The 15,951-nt window shown below is 39.3% G+C and overlaps 1 protein-coding gene and 1 pseudogene across 4 annotated transcripts; one reads left to right on the plus strand and one right to left on the minus strand.

The window, feature by feature from the left end:
• Positions 1–2,307: 2,307 nt before the first annotated feature.
• Positions 2,308–6,964, plus strand: LOC117635691 (glycerol-3-phosphate dehydrogenase [NAD(+)] GPDHC1, cytosolic). 3 transcript variants are annotated; one of them, XM_034370036.1, is made up of 6 exons: positions 2,308–2,508; positions 2,614–3,711; positions 4,377–4,598; positions 5,244–5,491; positions 5,854–5,993; positions 6,309–6,964. In XM_034370036.1, exons 2-6 carry the CDS (start codon positions 3,054–3,056, stop codon positions 6,466–6,468), a joined length of 1,428 nt encoding a protein of 475 aa, XP_034225927.1. In that variant the 5' UTR covers positions 2,308–2,508; positions 2,614–3,053; the 3' UTR covers positions 6,469–6,964. The 3 variants fall into 3 exon arrangements, with proteins under 3 accessions (XP_034225927.1, XP_034225928.1, XP_034225929.1); XM_034370037.1 differs by having other exon boundaries at positions 2,763–3,711; positions 6,309–6,697; XM_034370038.1 differs by having other exon boundaries at positions 3,054–3,711; positions 6,309–6,697.
• A 1,028-nt stretch (positions 6,965–7,992) lies between these two features.
• On the minus strand, positions 7,993–13,577 carry LOC117636145 (annotated as a pseudogene). Its single transcript, XR_004587000.1, has 18 exons — positions 13,452–13,577; positions 12,921–13,016; positions 12,605–12,706; positions 12,343–12,497; positions 11,891–12,008; positions 11,645–11,746; positions 11,280–11,448; positions 11,052–11,160; positions 10,853–10,953; positions 10,549–10,699; positions 10,333–10,465; positions 10,132–10,235; positions 9,996–10,041; positions 9,786–9,875; positions 9,342–9,572; positions 9,112–9,196; positions 8,666–8,844; positions 7,993–8,349 (listed from the first exon to the last, which is right to left on the minus strand). The product of XR_004587000.1 is annotated as a ribosome biogenesis protein BOP1 homolog (transcript).
• Between the last annotated feature and the right edge of the window lie 2,374 nt (positions 13,578–15,951).

The following is a 15,951-nucleotide window of genomic DNA, read 5'->3' on the forward strand; positions in this document are numbered from 1 at the left end:
CTATGCAACCATATCCTCTCCATTATCAGCGTCGTGTAGTTGTACCCATGGGTAAGATTCCTCCATCAGATGCTCAAACCACTAGTCAAGATGGTTACTCCTCAGACCCTGGCTCCTCTCCATCTCCTCCTATTAGGCATCATTAGATAGTTACTTGTCTTCATGATGGCATACAATGACCTTTGCATCGTACTGATGGCACTGTTCGCTATCTGCTCCCACATGCTTTAGCAGCTCAGATTACTTCTTCACTTCAGGAGCCCACATGTTTCTCTCAAGCTGTTTGCTTTCCAGTATGGAGAGCCGCTATGACAGATGAGTTCAATGCTCTTCTTAAAAATAACACTTGGACTTTGGTACCTTCATCTCCGCGTCATCACATAGTCGGTTGTAAGTGGGTTTTTAAGGTTAAACGCCTCCCCGATGGTTCAGTTGAACGTTATAAAGCTCGCTTGGTGGCTAAAGGGTTTCATCAACAATATGGGATTGATTATGATGAGACCTTTAGTCCTGTAGTCAAGCGCACAACTATTCGTACGGTCCTTAGCATGGCTGTTTATTTTGGTTGGCCTCTCCGACAGTTAGACGTCAAGAATGCCTTTTTGCATGGTGTTCTTAATGAGACAATATTCATGACTCAACCTCCTGGCTTTGTGGATCCTCATCATCCTAATCATGTTTGTTGTCTTCATAAAGCCATTTATGGCCTTAAACAAGCACCACGTGCTTGGTTTCACAGGTTTAGCTCATTTATCATTCAATATGGCTTCACTCAGAGTTGAGCAGATCAATCCATGTTTGTGTATCACCACTCCTCTCAGATGATGGTTCTTCTGTTATATGTTGATGACATAGTCCTAACAGGGAACACCCATTCCATGCTCTCATCCTTCATATCCACTTTGGGCACTGAGTTTGAGATTAAGGATCTTGGCCCCCTTCACTATTTCTTGGGTCTTGAAGTGACTTCTATACAGTCTAGTATACATCTCTCTGAAACCAAATATAGTCTTGATATGTCGCAACGTAATTCTATGGTTGAATGCAAACCATGCAGTACCCCTATTCATTCCAAGACACAACTTTCCTCCTTGGATGGTGAGCCATTATCTGATCCTACTGAGTATCGTCGCTTGGTTGGTTCTCTTCAATACCTCACACTTACTCGCCCCGACATTTCCTTTGCAGTTCAACATGTCGCACAATTCATGAGTATCCCTCGCACTTCTCACCTTGCTGCTGCTAAGCGTATTTTGCGCTATCTAAAAGGCACCTTACAACTTGGCCTTGTGTTTCGATCCTCTTCTAGTCCTCTTGCACTCCGTGCCTACTCTGATGCTGATTGGGCTAGGTGTCCTGACACTAGGCGTTTTACTTCAGGTTATTGTATTTTCCTTGGTCCGAATCTCATTTCTTGGAGTGCCAAGAAACAGCCTACTGTTTCTTGATCTAGTGCTGAGTCTGAATACCGTTCTCTAGCTGGGGTCAGTGCAGAGACTGTTTGGATTTCAAATCTGCTTCATGAACTGCATGTACCAGTTTCAAGGCCAATTACACTCTACTGTGATAATCTTAGTGCTACCTATATGTCCTCAAATTCGGTGTTTCATGCCCGCACAAAACACATTGAATTGGATTATCACTTTGTTCGTGAGCTTGTTCTTTCCGGCAGCCATCGTGTTTAGTTTGTCCCATCTATTGATCAAACTGTAGATCTCTTCACCAAAGGCCTTCTTAAGCAACGTTTTCATCTCCTTCGTTCCAAACTCGTCTATCAAAGACCGCCGAGTTTGCGGGGGAATGTTAAAGAATTGTAATGTCAACGGTTGACCTGATTACTTTCCATATCAATTTATATTTCCTGGATCAATTGCATATATTATGATTGCTGTCACAAGCTATAGTGTATGCATAGATTTATTCTTTCCATTCCTACACTGTTGCAAAGCCTTTAAATACCTTCTCTGAGATTCAATACAATTCTCAAATTCTCAAAACTTTACACTACTTTTCCATGAGCCGGGCAACGATTTCTCATAACAAGACTTATCAAACATGATAAAGCAATTGATTTCCCATTTCCAAGTCTCATTTTTCATGAACCAAACGTGCCTAGGAGCAAATAAGAGCAATGAAAACCAGCTAACACCGGGAATGGCGACGTGATAAAACACCGACCAAAATCAACCAATATTAATGACCGTTGGGGAAGTTGGCACAATCCAAAACCCATTAATGACACCCAACTCGAAACCTCAACCGTACCAATTAATGCCTTTTCCAGTCTCTATTGTCACGCTTTCTCCCTTCAATGATTCAATCACAGCTTCATCATCGTAGCTTCATTTTCTCACCTCCATTGCACTCTCTAGTGCCTAGCTAGTAGCTAGCTTCAACTTCTCCGCATTATATCCACCGCCAACTACAATGTCTGCCCTTTGACGGCTAGGAATTTAAGTGAACGACCCAATACACTTTTATGACCAAAGCTTTGTAGTTTCCGACAAGGTTGGTATTATTGACCTCTCTCTCTCTCTCTCTCTCTCTCTCTCTCTCTCTCTCTCTCTTTCATTTCTTTATTTAATTGCTAACTTGTACCAAGTGTTTTTGAAGTTTATGGTTGGGTAGATGAACAACCTCAGGCGGACAAAACAAGGATATATTTTGAATATTTGGGTTTCTTTTTTTGGCATGTTCTTTGAAACTCTTAAACAGAGAAAGAGACCTGCATGCATAAAAATCCTTTTTCTTGTTTGTCTCAGTTTGCTGAATTTGGGTAGGAACAAAGCTTGATTGGTGGGTCTGAAAATCTGAGTGAAAAGACCAAATACAATGCTATTTATTGGCGGCAGATTTTTGTCAGTTCAAGCATAGATTTCAGCAGTGTGTATAGGGAGAGAGATACATAAAAATCAAAGTGGGTTGTTCTAGAGATCTATCTAGACGTTGGTATTATAGAAAAACCTGTATACAGTAAGTGCATTTGGTTGATACCTTAGGGGAATTTGAGTTTTCTCTGTTATTGTTGATAGTGTGATTTTACTTGGATATAGATGGTGGGGGGCATTGAGACTTTGAATCGTAATTTGTACTCAAATGGATCTATTCAGAACTGTAATAGTTTGGAAGAGAAACTTGATGAGCTCCGGAGCCGCCTTGGCAAGGGTACTGGTGATCCATTAAGAATTGTTGGTGTTGGGGCAGGCGCTTGGGGCAGTGTTTTTGCCGCTGTGTTGCAAGATAGCTATGGTCAGTTTCGAGACAAGGTCCAAATAAGGATATGGAGAAGACCAGGAAGAGCTGTAGATAAAGCAACAGCTGAACTTCTTTTTGAAGTGATCAATTCAAGGGAGGATGTATTGAGGAGGTTGATCCGGCGCTGTGCGTATTTGAAATATGTGGAGGCAAGGCTGGGGGATCGAACACTTTATGCAGATGAGATTTTGAAAGATGGATTTTGTTTGAACATGATCGATACGCCACTGTGTCCCTTGAAGGTTGTAACCAGTTTGCAGGAGGCCGTTTGGGATGCTGATATTGTGGTGAATGGCTTGCCTTCTACTGAAACACAAGAGGTGTTTGAAGAGATTAGTAATTATTGGAAGGAAAGAATCACAGATCCTATTATCATCTCTCTGGCGAAAGGTATAGAGGCTGCACTAGAGCCTCTCCCGCATATCATAACTCCCACGCAAATGATTAACCGGGCAAGTATGTTTATCTTCTTTTAAATTTAACTGTCAACCTCTGGCATCTTGGCTTTAAATTTTCAGTGAGGTGGAAAAAAGGAAGGAGAGATGGTTTTTTGGGTTTGGTTTTATCTTTAGCTGATATAGTAAATGTGAGTCAATTTTGGGGAGTGGACAATCTTATAAAATTTTGCAAGTAAATGTGAAGGTTTTATCTTTAGCCGAATTAGTAAATGTGAGTCAATTCTTGGTGTTTGTTCCAAAATGTTTTCTTAAAGAATGACAACTTTTCCAATCTTATGTTATATTGAAGTCCTGATCAAAACACAATCAAGAAAAAACTATTCTATATAAGGAGTTTTACAAAATCTATCAAGCAGAAAAAACCATTCTGCTAAAAAAACTCTACAAACCGTCAATGAAAATGGAGCCTCAAGAAAAAATTGAGCTTATCAATACAAAAGCGGGAGAAATGCAATCAGAAATATAGACTCTTTAGTGCACACAAAGCCGAGTTGGTATGCTTGATAAGATAGAGATCAAGGGACAAATTCTTCTTGTTTTGTGTGTATCATGAAGTGGCATCTTACACCTTATACCAGATAATGTATGCTGATTGTTTAAACTGATAAATATTAGGTTTGCTTCACAAATTTAATTCCATATTCTTTTCTATATGCCTGGCAGCTGGTGTACCTATAGAGAACATACTTTATCTGGGTGGCCCAAATATTGCCTCAGAGATCTACAACAAGGAATACGCTAATGCTCGAATATGCGGAGCTGAGAAGTGGAGAAAACCACTTGCAAAGTTTTTAAGGCAACCCCATTTTATCGTCTGGGACAATAGTGATCTTGTTACACATGAAGTCATGGGTGGCTTAAAGAATGTCTATGCCATTGGAGCAGGTAAGTCTCAGGTTCATTCTGATAAATATATCTCATACAATAAATGCAGCATCTAAATCGTCCAACCTCTCAAATCTAATAAAAAGAAATGAGATGTCTGATATTCTGCTTTGTAATTGGTGTTCAGCTTCATTTAAGTAGTGGTAACTATTGTTCAGCTTTTCGGAGCTTCATACACCTGATACTGTATAAATGAGGACAGATTTGAAGATGTAGTGATTTTGCAAAAACAAGACACTAGATCATATAAAAGCAACAATAATTCTCCTAGAGTGCGTATGTTAGATTCAGATGACAGACTTACTGGGACAATATTGATTTATGCTAAGAGGGATAAGTTTAGATTTAAATCAGAGGTTATCCTGAATCCCTGCCCTGATTGATGAGCTGGCATTACAGTTTCACATGGAATAATTACAATTGGCTGTTCATACACTGCCAGAATATTCTTGCCAGGACAAACATGAAATTTGTTGTATGAGAACAGTAGTTGGCCTGCATTCTTATAGAGGCTTCTGGGAATAGTGATAAATCAATAAAATCTAAAGTTATATGCTATAATATTGGATTGGAATATCATAGCATATTATAAATGAATTCTTCTGGTTTGCAACTTACATCCGTTTTTCATTTTGATCATCTCAGGGATGGTAGCAGCCCTCACAAAGGAGAGTGCTACCAGCAAATCTGTATATTTTGCACATTGTACCTCAGAGATGATATTTATTACTCACTTGTTGGCAGAAGAGCCTGAGAAACTTGCTGGGCCTTTGCTGGCTGACACGTATGTGACCTTGTTGAAAGGCCGTAATGCATGGTACGGGCAAATGCTAGCCAAAGGGGAACTAAATCGGGATATGGGTGAGAATATCAGTGGAAAAGGAATGATTCAGGTACCGATTGTGAATTACTCTTTCCTTCTAAAACCGTTGTAAGATGCATTCATTTTAAGCTAAGGCATTCGCCACATTTAGAAAGCGATGGTACTAGTTAGGGTGCTCAAAATCATGATACTTATATTGGTTTATTTGGAACTGTGAAATCAATCTTTAAGATGTAGAAACTTTTTATGTTCGTCCACACTGCCTAATTATTAGCAAAAACAATGATACAATTTATACTGCTATAGTGAAGATAGATAGTTCTCACTCAATGCTGGAAATGACTCATGCAGATGGGAAAGAAATGTGTTATTATTCATTTATAAGTTATCAATAATTTCATTTCTCATTATTCCGAGCCTCTCTGCTTCTAGGGTGTCTCTGCAGTCAAAGCATTTTATGAACTTCTCAGTCAGTCAAGCCTAAATGTATTGCATCCTGAAGAAAACAAGCCAGTTGCTCCTGTGGAGCTCTGCCCCATCTTGAAGACGCTATATAAAATATTAATAACAAGGTAATTTCTGGCCAACTTGTAATCCATTTTCTTACCTGAAGGCTTTTATTTTGTCAAACATAAAGGATAAAAAATATTCACCGTGATAAATTATACTAAGAGGTGTTTGTGTGATCCGAAAGATCACCCCGCATTACTTGGTAGAAGCTAAATCTTGTTTGGCAGTTGTCTTGACCTGGCACAAAGTTTTGTGTTCCTCCTCCCCTTCTATTCTTAAATGTTGTGCCTATGCATCTGCAAATTAAGGCTAGATTGTGTCTTTTCTGTTAATTTACTAGTATATCAATTCAACCATGCATATTGCTTGATCTCCAGGGAGCAATCATCACAAGCTATTCTTCAAGCGTTGAGGGATGAAAACTTGAATGATCCCAGGGAACGCATTGAGATTGCACAGAGCCATGTCTTCTATAGGCCCTCACTTCTTGGGCAGCCTTTGACTAGTTTTCCATTGCAAGATAAAGTGGCAATATAACCTTGTGGAAGCATGGTATTATTGGACTTGCATGGTGAAAACAAGCGCATTGGTTTTCGATACATGTTTAATTTGATAAATAAATAAATAAATATATATATATATATGTTAAATGGACTTATTTTTAGCTTCCTAAGGATATGATAATTGAGTGATGGACTGAAGAGGAGCAAGTCGTTGTAATCTGCAATCTGCAATCTGTTTGGTGGCTCTGGTTGATTTGCATGTAGCACACTAATGCAATGGCAAACCCGAAAACTTCTCTATAAGGTGCAGCAAACCGAAACTTCTCTACCCTTGCTTTTCGGCTGTGAAGTTGCCGTCAGCCCAAGTGATTGTCATAACTGTTGATTTTAAGAAGTTGCAGTTGCCAAGACGGTTGTATAGGGAGCTGGATTTACATTGTATCGTGCATTATATTATAAGATGCAAAAAACGATGTATCTCATATTTGTATAGACTTGCCATGGAAACAGAAAAACTTCCTTTTCACCTCTTTTTCTTATGTGTGCACTCCTGCCCCAATTTATCGTCAATAGCAACATGATATATCACCAAGATGATCAAAACCTGTGTCCAAATCCATTAAAAATAACTTCCATGAAATCCCAATAGGCCCAAGCAAAGGACTCTAGGTCTTGATTTTGATTGTTGAGCCCCTCTGAAAGACATACTTTGGTCATGTGTGGCAGAAGATCCCTCATCGCTGATAGTAAGTGTAGGCTTGAACATTTTTGTAGGGTTTGGGGGCTGTACTTTGATCTTGTATGGGAAATCCAAGAAATATACAAGTCATTATTTAAGAGGGAATGCCAGGGCACAGGAACTTGGAGGTGGTGTTGGTGTTTAGGCCCAGGTTTGGGTTCACCCGTCACACTGAAAAATTACTTGATTTGAAGAAGAGCAAAGTCATTCTGGGCCCCATGCTACCCAAATCCTTTTTAGCGGAAAAGATACGCAGCACTAAGGGAGGGCACGATTAGCAGATTGAGCCATATCAATTCTTCTAACCCTACCAGTGTCTTTTCAAGGTACATGATAATTGAGAAAGTAAAGAACAAAACGGGCACAAGAGAGGAAGGATTAAAAAACCACGAAACTATATACCCAGTAGTAGTGGATAGCAATACTTAATTATCTTCCAAACTTGGGAGATTGTATACAACCACAAATCTTCACCCCTTATGTACTACTTCTCTAATAGCGATGGAGTTCACCAATACAATGGGCTTCGCTTCTATTAAGAGGTCGTACACAAGATGGTCTACGAACCATTTCCCTTGTTATATTGCTACATTTTAAAACCGCACATCAACCATAGGATCTGGGTTGGGAAGTGTACAGGTAGCAGACATATACGGACACTTGAGCTTGCAATCAGTGCGTTTAGTTACATTAATTTTCGTTAATGTTCTGAATTCAAGGTAAAATCATTGCAAACTTGAAAAATAAAATTTATCGTCCTTGTCCAGCAAAGAGCCAGTGGTTGATAGATATAACAAAATGTCTGCCCTAAAGAAAGACTGACCCAAAACAAACCACCATTACACTTTACTGCTAGAAAAATAATCATAGGCTCCAAAACACGTTCTGCTCAATAAAATACGAATGGAATATGAATTAAATAGCGAGGTTAACAGAAATGAAATAGTTGTATACTGTCAAAATTATGACCGGACCATTCAGTAAACACATGATACATACAACAAATTCGAGCACAGAAAATTCAGGCCTGACTAGTGATATCCATAGCTTGCAGTATGATCCGGTAAAGGCGGTTTGCTTTCTTTTCCTCTCAATGGCAATACAGTCTAACCACTGAGTCTGCCCCCGCCGTGAACAACCATGGCTGCCTTGGATGGAATTTACAGTCCATTACACCTGCATACAACCAGTCAATAAAAGATTTAGGTCTTATTTTTAGTTTGAATTACACCCAGAAACTGAGTTGACTATAAATTTGGCCTGCAACTCGGAATGTTCTATTCGCCAACTCCTAATCCCATATTATCAAATCCGAATTCTACAGAAGGGACCTTGAACATATCATACGTTAAAAAACATTCACGCTGGTGAAAGTATGTTTAATATGATGCCCAGCATTCAGTAAACCTTTTTACCCAATCACTGGCAGTATTTCTTTCATCTTGTTAAAATACCCAACAGAATACAAACAAACGAAAGCTATACGGCGCACCTCTCCCATTCGTGCTCGAATGACCGCGGAGTATTTCCAATGGAACAATAAGAGGGTTCTGGTTAAGATCTGAATAAACCATCCCATGGAAAACATATGCGGTGCAATCATCTGAGCATGTTGCAAACAGGGGGTACGAGCGATGGAAAGACACATTGTTGATGTCCTTCTGATGCAACCTGATAAATGTTCAAAATGTCAGAAGAAAAACAATATATGAGCAAAAATCAGGCAAATAGAATTTGATGTGTATGCATATTTGGTTTGATGTTTGTGTATCTATTAGATAACATCTTCCAGAAATCTACGCATTATCCATTTCAGAGATTGTAAAATTTAAAGTAAACCAGTGTCTTGCAAAAAAGTATTAACCCCCTCTCCAAACAACCAAAAGAAAAGACCCTACTATTTTGCATAATTATTTGAAAAAGAAATGTGTGACATACTTGAGAGTTTTGTAGGGTTTAGATGAAAGGTCCATGTCGAACCAACATAGTTTTCCTTCTCTGCTCCCCACAATTATATGATCACCTGCATAAACAGTACAACCCAGATAAATCAGAGTACAGTTCACGCACAACTGTTACGACGAAGAGAATAATGAATGGACTCAATCCATACAGTTGTATATAGTTAGCAAAAATTTAATGAATGAAAAATAAATAAAAAGAACTACCAGAAGGATGAACTGCAATAAAGGAGACTTCGCGTAGTCTGATCTCAAGTTTTCTGACAAGCTTTCCCTCTTTCACCAGATCATAAACACGAGTTATCTTCTTTGTTGAAATGAAGAAGAAGGAAAGTGTAGGATGGAAAACTGAAGTAACTGCAATCCCTCGCAACTTGAATGAAAGTGTCTGGGTAAACTTCTTAGAGAGCTTGTGTATAAAAATAGCTCTTGATTCACGTAAAGCCAAGTCAAGAAAATCCAAGGAGATGACTTATTTGATATAACTTCGTTTTGTTATCAGAAATTTAATAATAAGTCATTCGCAAACAACAAATATACGCATTAACCATACACGTCTAAGAAATAAAAACACATACCCAAACCCATCTATGTCATGCTTAATGTAGCATATAATATAAAAATATGTGTATATATATGCAGAAAGGATATCAGCTGGCACCACTGTCGAAGGATACTTTACGATGTCATTCTACTGAAGCCACAGTCTGCAGGAGCCCAACAAAGAAAGCAGTTAAGATTCTTCATAGAAAGACCAACCTTCTAATCTTGACTTCAGCTTAAGAAACTCATAAACTTGCACAACCACAAATAAATTGGTGAAGGAAAAGGCTAATGTACCTTAGACTTAGAGTGCCTAACCTGATTCCCTCAAGTTTATCATCTTGAAGCCAGCTTACACTGGATGCTGTTTTGCCTATGTAAGGAAAACATGTTCCGCAAAGGTTAGAAACCATTCATTTGATATATGATATTGAAAGCTATGACGATCTCACACTGACCAGAGTCATCACAGGCATCTCAACAGAGAGAAGTTCTTTAGTCCTTTTCTGTACTTCTTCATTTCCACAACCAGTGTTCAAAAGAAGTACGTCTTGGCCCCTACAATTTACCAGTGATTAATTTGCAGTTAGGTATCAGGATCCCCAGTGAAACAAATGTAAATGAAAAATAAATACAAAAGTAAATGCAGCCTTACACAGAGACAGCCAGTATAGAATGCTCGGGATTAGGATTCCACGCTACATATTTGATCGCTTCACCAATCTTATAGTGTTTTAGACATCTACCAGTTTCAACCTCCCAAATACGCACAGTTCCGTCCAATAAACCTGTAAGAAGAACAGATGATGAGACCTACCGACTTCAATCACGTTACTGAATGTAACAAAGAATTAAGGAATGTCATCCACACCTGATGCAATCCACTGCCCTGAAACTTCTACAGAAACTGACGTAACTGCATCTTCGTGACGTCTATACTCAAGATAACATGAAACAGGGTAAGGCTTAAGATCATTTCGGTTTGGTAGCTTGGGCTTCAGAGACTCAGGATCGATATTAAGCTGGAACATAAAAGGATATACTTTGAATAATTTGATCCTTGTCCTCATATGACTATAAGTAGATTGTACAAATTGAAATATCTTGCAAAACCATCAAAATCTGAACAAATAATCACTACGGAATCTTTTCCTCGATCAGGATTTTTCACTTACGCGTTTTTTTCGGACTCGGGGGCACAAATAGATCCAAACATCTTTCAAAGCATTCCTTAACAGCATTCTCATATGCAGGGATGCTTCTCATAGATGTAAACCTAACGAATATGATAATAATGTGCTTGTTAGATGCTGTAATATCAGAAAGAGTAGCAAATTACGATTAGTCCAAATTTCAAGTCACACTGAATATTACCTTTTAGATATAAATTTAGGACGGTCTTCCTCATACGTTAACTGATAAGAATTGATCTCTTCTTGTGTTGGGATGTATTCTATAGAAGGATTGAAGGACTCCTCATGGCCTAAAAGCAAACAACAATTTTAAGCTTTCCATCAAGTCTCAAGATACTTCGTGCCAAATAAAGGAATTGCACTACATCTGACTTTTCACAATCCTCAGAATATGGATGAAAATCATTACCAGGCAATTTTGGCTTTGGTGCAGGAATGTAAGATAGATGGTCATTCTTTTCTGTTGAATTAGAGTCATCTCCCCACAAGGGATAAACACTTTCTTCTTCTTCCTCCACCTCTTTGGACTTTTTAGGCTTAATCAAACCCTTGCGAATGGCCAACTTGATCTTATTAACCTGTAGATTCATCAGAAGAAGTGCAGATGATGGAACAGGAAACCATGTTAAATTAATAATAATAAGTTTTCCAATCAAAACAAACTCTAGTACACTTGTTTAACTCTGAAGCTGCGTTGAAAAGAAAATAAAACTACAGGAGAAAGGAAAAAGAAAGAAAACACCCAGCAGGAGTAATACATTAAGCATGCCTTACCAGTTTACTTTCAGATTTTGAAGGAATTAATCGTCTCTTGGGATCAGGTGCATTTGACAGTGGATGCTTGGAGCCATCCCATTTAAACCAATCAACATATGGCTGCACTTGAAACATGGGGAATTTCACTTCAACTTAAAATGAGGAATTCATTTGTAAGAAAGTTCTTATAAATAGCCATGTACTAGTCATATGATCAATAAGAATATCATAAATATTACAACTGGATGAGTTTGATCTACAGACCGCATAAGGATCAAAGTCACCATGGGGAGCCTTTCCTTCGAGCAATCTACTTATAGATTTGATATCTTCTTTCGTCAGTTCTACATCCTCATCATTTTAATCATCATAAATTTTGCGCCTGAAAAGTAACAAAACCAGAGTAAAAAATATACTCTTACTTATACCTTCAAAACAAAATGAAAAGAAGAAAAGGTTGACAATAAAATTATTGCAAAAATATACAAGATAGCTGATTGATAATTCCACTCTTTCTTGTTTTGATTCCTCCCACAATGCTTTGGAAGGCTGAAGCACCTCCCAAGGTACAAGTCGTAGTCTAGATAATTGCCCATGGGAGGTCAATACTTGTGATTTGGTTCAGAGGAGAAGGAAGACCGGGTTGCTTATCTATGCGCCAGTGTATTACCATCCTATAATTGATGGCTATCAACATATTAGAAATAAAAGCGTACCAGTTCTCTGAATGGTCAGCACTAGCAAGAAAGGATTGCAATTTATCTTCTTTTTCCTTCTTCTTTATCTTCTTCCCTGTAATGTCATAACCAATATGTTTCTCATCCCGATACCACTCCAAGGGGACATCACCAACTGTATTTCGAGGAACCACCTATTAAAAACAGAAGAAAGGAGAGAGAAGTCACTTGAGTGCTTTCAGGTAACTATACCATATAAAATCACATTTAATTTGCTTATGACAAGAATAAAACAACAGACCTCATCTTCAGATGAATCACTCTCCTCAACTCCTTCATGAAGTTCAGAACTATCACTTTCGTCATCATTACCATGATCATTGTTGCTTGTGTTGAGAACGTCCTGCCATGGTTATAGTTAAAAATATTAGCGCACAGTCAAAACAACAAACTTCTTGAATCAAACCGGCTTCATTGTTCTAACAAATCATGGAAATTAATTACCTATAGTGTAGCTTTATAATATTTGAAATCAAAATAACAGCTAAAATGGCATGGAAAAATAAGCCATATCTTTACATCTTTAAACCTTTTTTTTCCTTCATATTTCCACTAACCTCATTTCCAGAGGAACCACTCTCTTCATCTTCTGAGTCTGAGCCTCTGATTGATGGATAATCATCCGAGTCATATCCTTCGCTATCAGACATATCCTATAATCACAAAAAGCTAGCTCTTTCATTTCCTTGAAAACAAAGCTCAGTAGTAGGAAAAAGAAACAGGGTAATTCCTTATGTCAAATTGTAGGTTCTATTGAAAAATTTCCAATTTGGCATTAGAATCAATGATCACAATCTAAAACCAAAAAAAATGCGAACCGCTCGTAATTAAGCTAAATTGTTGTGCGAAGTGATAGAGCCGGGATTCAAAATTGGGGCGTGCTGATCTTCATAACTACTTCTTTTTAACATTCCCAAAATTACATTTACTCATTTTCATATCTATATACATATACAAAAACTTCACCGTACAACAAGCAGCAAAGTTTTGAGGAAAAAAAAAAAAAAAAGAAAAAAAAGCATACGCCTAGCCAGAGGAGAGAAGGCAGAAAATGGATAGAAGCAGGCGAGAAGAAACTGAAGGCACACCTCTGGTTTTCTGGTGCAGCGGCTGCAAACTCCTCTCTTCTCTTTCTCCTTCTCCTCAATCAGAGACTATGAAAACTGAAAAACCCTAAACCCCAGGGTAAGAGAAGAGACGAGAGAGGCTTAAGTTTGGGGGAGGCGCTGCGCTAATGTTTAATGAATGAGTTTTTCCTATTACCAAAAATATCCTTTATCAACTTTAGAATTTACATCAATTGCCCCCAAGTATATTCACGTTCTCTCTCTTCCTCGTTTTCTCTTCAGCGCAGAGCTCAGTTTCTCTCCCCCATCTCTTCCATACTTTCTTGGCTTAATTACACCAATGCCCCTGAAACTTTGATCAAATCCCATTTTGCCTCCTCAAACTTAAAATGGCCCACTTTTATCATTTGACCGAGGTTTGGTATGGTAACCCACTTTGCCCCTGCCGTCAACTCCATCCAAAAGTATGTTAACTTTGATGATGTGGCATGGGTGTTTTTGTAATTTTGTACACATGGATCATTATCCACCAATTGAGTAGGTGATGTGGCAAGTGAAACCCAACCTGGCTCGGCCCGTTAGTTAGTGGGTTGGGATTAGGCTTGGGCTAGAGGATTTAAAGCCCAACCCGGCCTATAAACTCGACCCATTTAAGCCCAAGAAGGCCCATCCTTGCCCGCCCATCAAACCCCGACCCGCAGGCTCGCCCATTAAACCTCGGCTTGCAGGCCCATATATATAGGATTTTTCAGAGCCCAATATCTAGGATAGCTGCTATTTCTCTAATGCTTTCAAAAAATTTATTTCAACTCAATACCTCTCCATATAAAAGTATTTATTGTTATAAAATGAACTAGAATATGTGCAAATATTGAGCTGCACGTAAAGTAGATGAGACACAGCATTTAACGAGGTTCGGCCATGCCTACGTCCTCGGAGAGCAGCAACAGTAACTTTTCCACTATATAAAATAATAGGGCTACAACTTTAGTGTTTACAATATGTGTGACTCACTGAATTTTCTCTCTTGGAGAATTTCTCTCTGCTCTCTTTCCTCTCCACTCACTCACCCTCTTTCTTCCTTCTCTTCCTCTTCTCTAAGCGCCCTCTTCTCCTGATGGAGGTATCTATTTATAGGCCAAAGACATTGGCTGTTCACTTCACAAGTATTTGGCTTCACTCGAATAATTGGCAGACAAGCATCATTAATATTCTTCAATCAATTTGGTAGTGGGGCTTGCCATTTTGGGATCCACATTGTTTGTAATAACCCAAAACAAAATATCAAGAAAATAACAAAATATCTAAAAAGTAAGGATTAATATCTTCTAGCGAAAAGACAATTTTTCCCTCGCATTATTTAACAGGAAAAAAGTTGACTTTTTGATCGAGAAAGAATTTGGAAATTTCGTTTGCACCATTGCGTAGAGCATGGCGAAACGAGTCCGTAGACACGGAGTAGACCCGAATTGGAGTTGTAACGAAAAAATTACGGCCAAAATACTCACGAGGGCAAAATGGGAATTTGGGAGATCAATTTTTTTAAAAAAAACCTGTTTTCTTCTCCCTCTCTGCTCCCACACAATCTCTCTCTCTCTCCCGACAGTTTGAGAAAAACCAGTCGGGCAGCCACTTCCAAGCCACCCCGACGCCACCTCACGCCACCCCGACCCTCCGGACCGGACCCAGCAGCACCGGCCAGCTCCCGCCATCAACCCCAGCCCGTCCGCCGCCCCTGCTGCTGTCTGGAGCCGCCGAAAACGGCTGGAAAACGCAGCAGTTTTGGCAGATTTTCCAACCTCAGTTTCTCCCTCATCCGGCCACTAAATCAGTCGTGTGAGGTATCGATTTCTAGCTATTTTTCGTGTTCTAGATGCTGGTTGGGTAGGAATTAAGGAATTGTGAGGTTTGACAGGTTGAATTTCGAGTTAGGGTTTGGCCGGTTTTGGAAATTCAATTCTGGCCACTTCCGGCCAGTTTTTGGGTATGTCCAAGAACAAAAGTGACTCCAAATGGGGTGTTTTACCTAGGATAGGAGTTTGGAGTCTTGGTTCCGAGATTTTTCGACCACCCGAAATTGCTTTGGACACCCGAATCTGCCCAAGTGTGCTGGGGCGTGTGGGCGAGGGTGGTGAAGTAATTCTGTGTAGTTTTGCGATCCTCGTGTCGTCACGAGCACGTAGGATTTCGCGGATCTCGATTCGGAGTCCGTTTGTGCCCCGAACGGATTTTCCATATCGCGCGATCCTTGGGTGCAGTATCGTTAAATCATTGGATCGCACTGAATTTTGGGTATGTCGGTCTACATGATTTCAGGATCGTGTAGGATTCGATGGATTGCGAATCGGAGTCCCGGATACTGCGAAATCGCGAACCCTGGGGCTAAGGTTTGGATTTTAAGCGATAACGCGATTTCGGCTAATCCGACCGTCCGTTTCGGACCGAATTCGGGGAACATGGTTCCTTCTCTATGAGGAACCTTCAGAGAAGCCCAGATTAGCCATCGGAGATAGTGGACCCA

The sequence above is a fragment of the Prunus dulcis genome, chromosome 7 (genome assembly GCF_902201215.1).
Source record: "Prunus dulcis chromosome 7, ALMONDv2, whole genome shotgun sequence".
Classification (NCBI taxonomy): domain Eukaryota; kingdom Viridiplantae; phylum Streptophyta; class Magnoliopsida; order Rosales; family Rosaceae; genus Prunus; species Prunus dulcis.

Bases quoted from the DNA above. Each gene is read 5' to 3' on its own strand.
- LOC117635691 (XM_034370036.1), top strand. From the start codon at position 3,054: ATGGTGGGGGGCATTGAGACTTTGAATCGTAATTTGTACTCAAATGGA. The intron at 3,712-4,376 runs GTATGTTTATCT...TATGCCTGGCAG, and splicing joins GCAAATGATTAACCGGGCAA to CTGGTGTACCTATAGAGAAC. The intron at 5,994-6,308 runs GTAATTTCTGGC...CTTGATCTCCAG, and splicing joins TATAAAATATTAATAACAAG to GGAGCAATCATCACAAGCTA.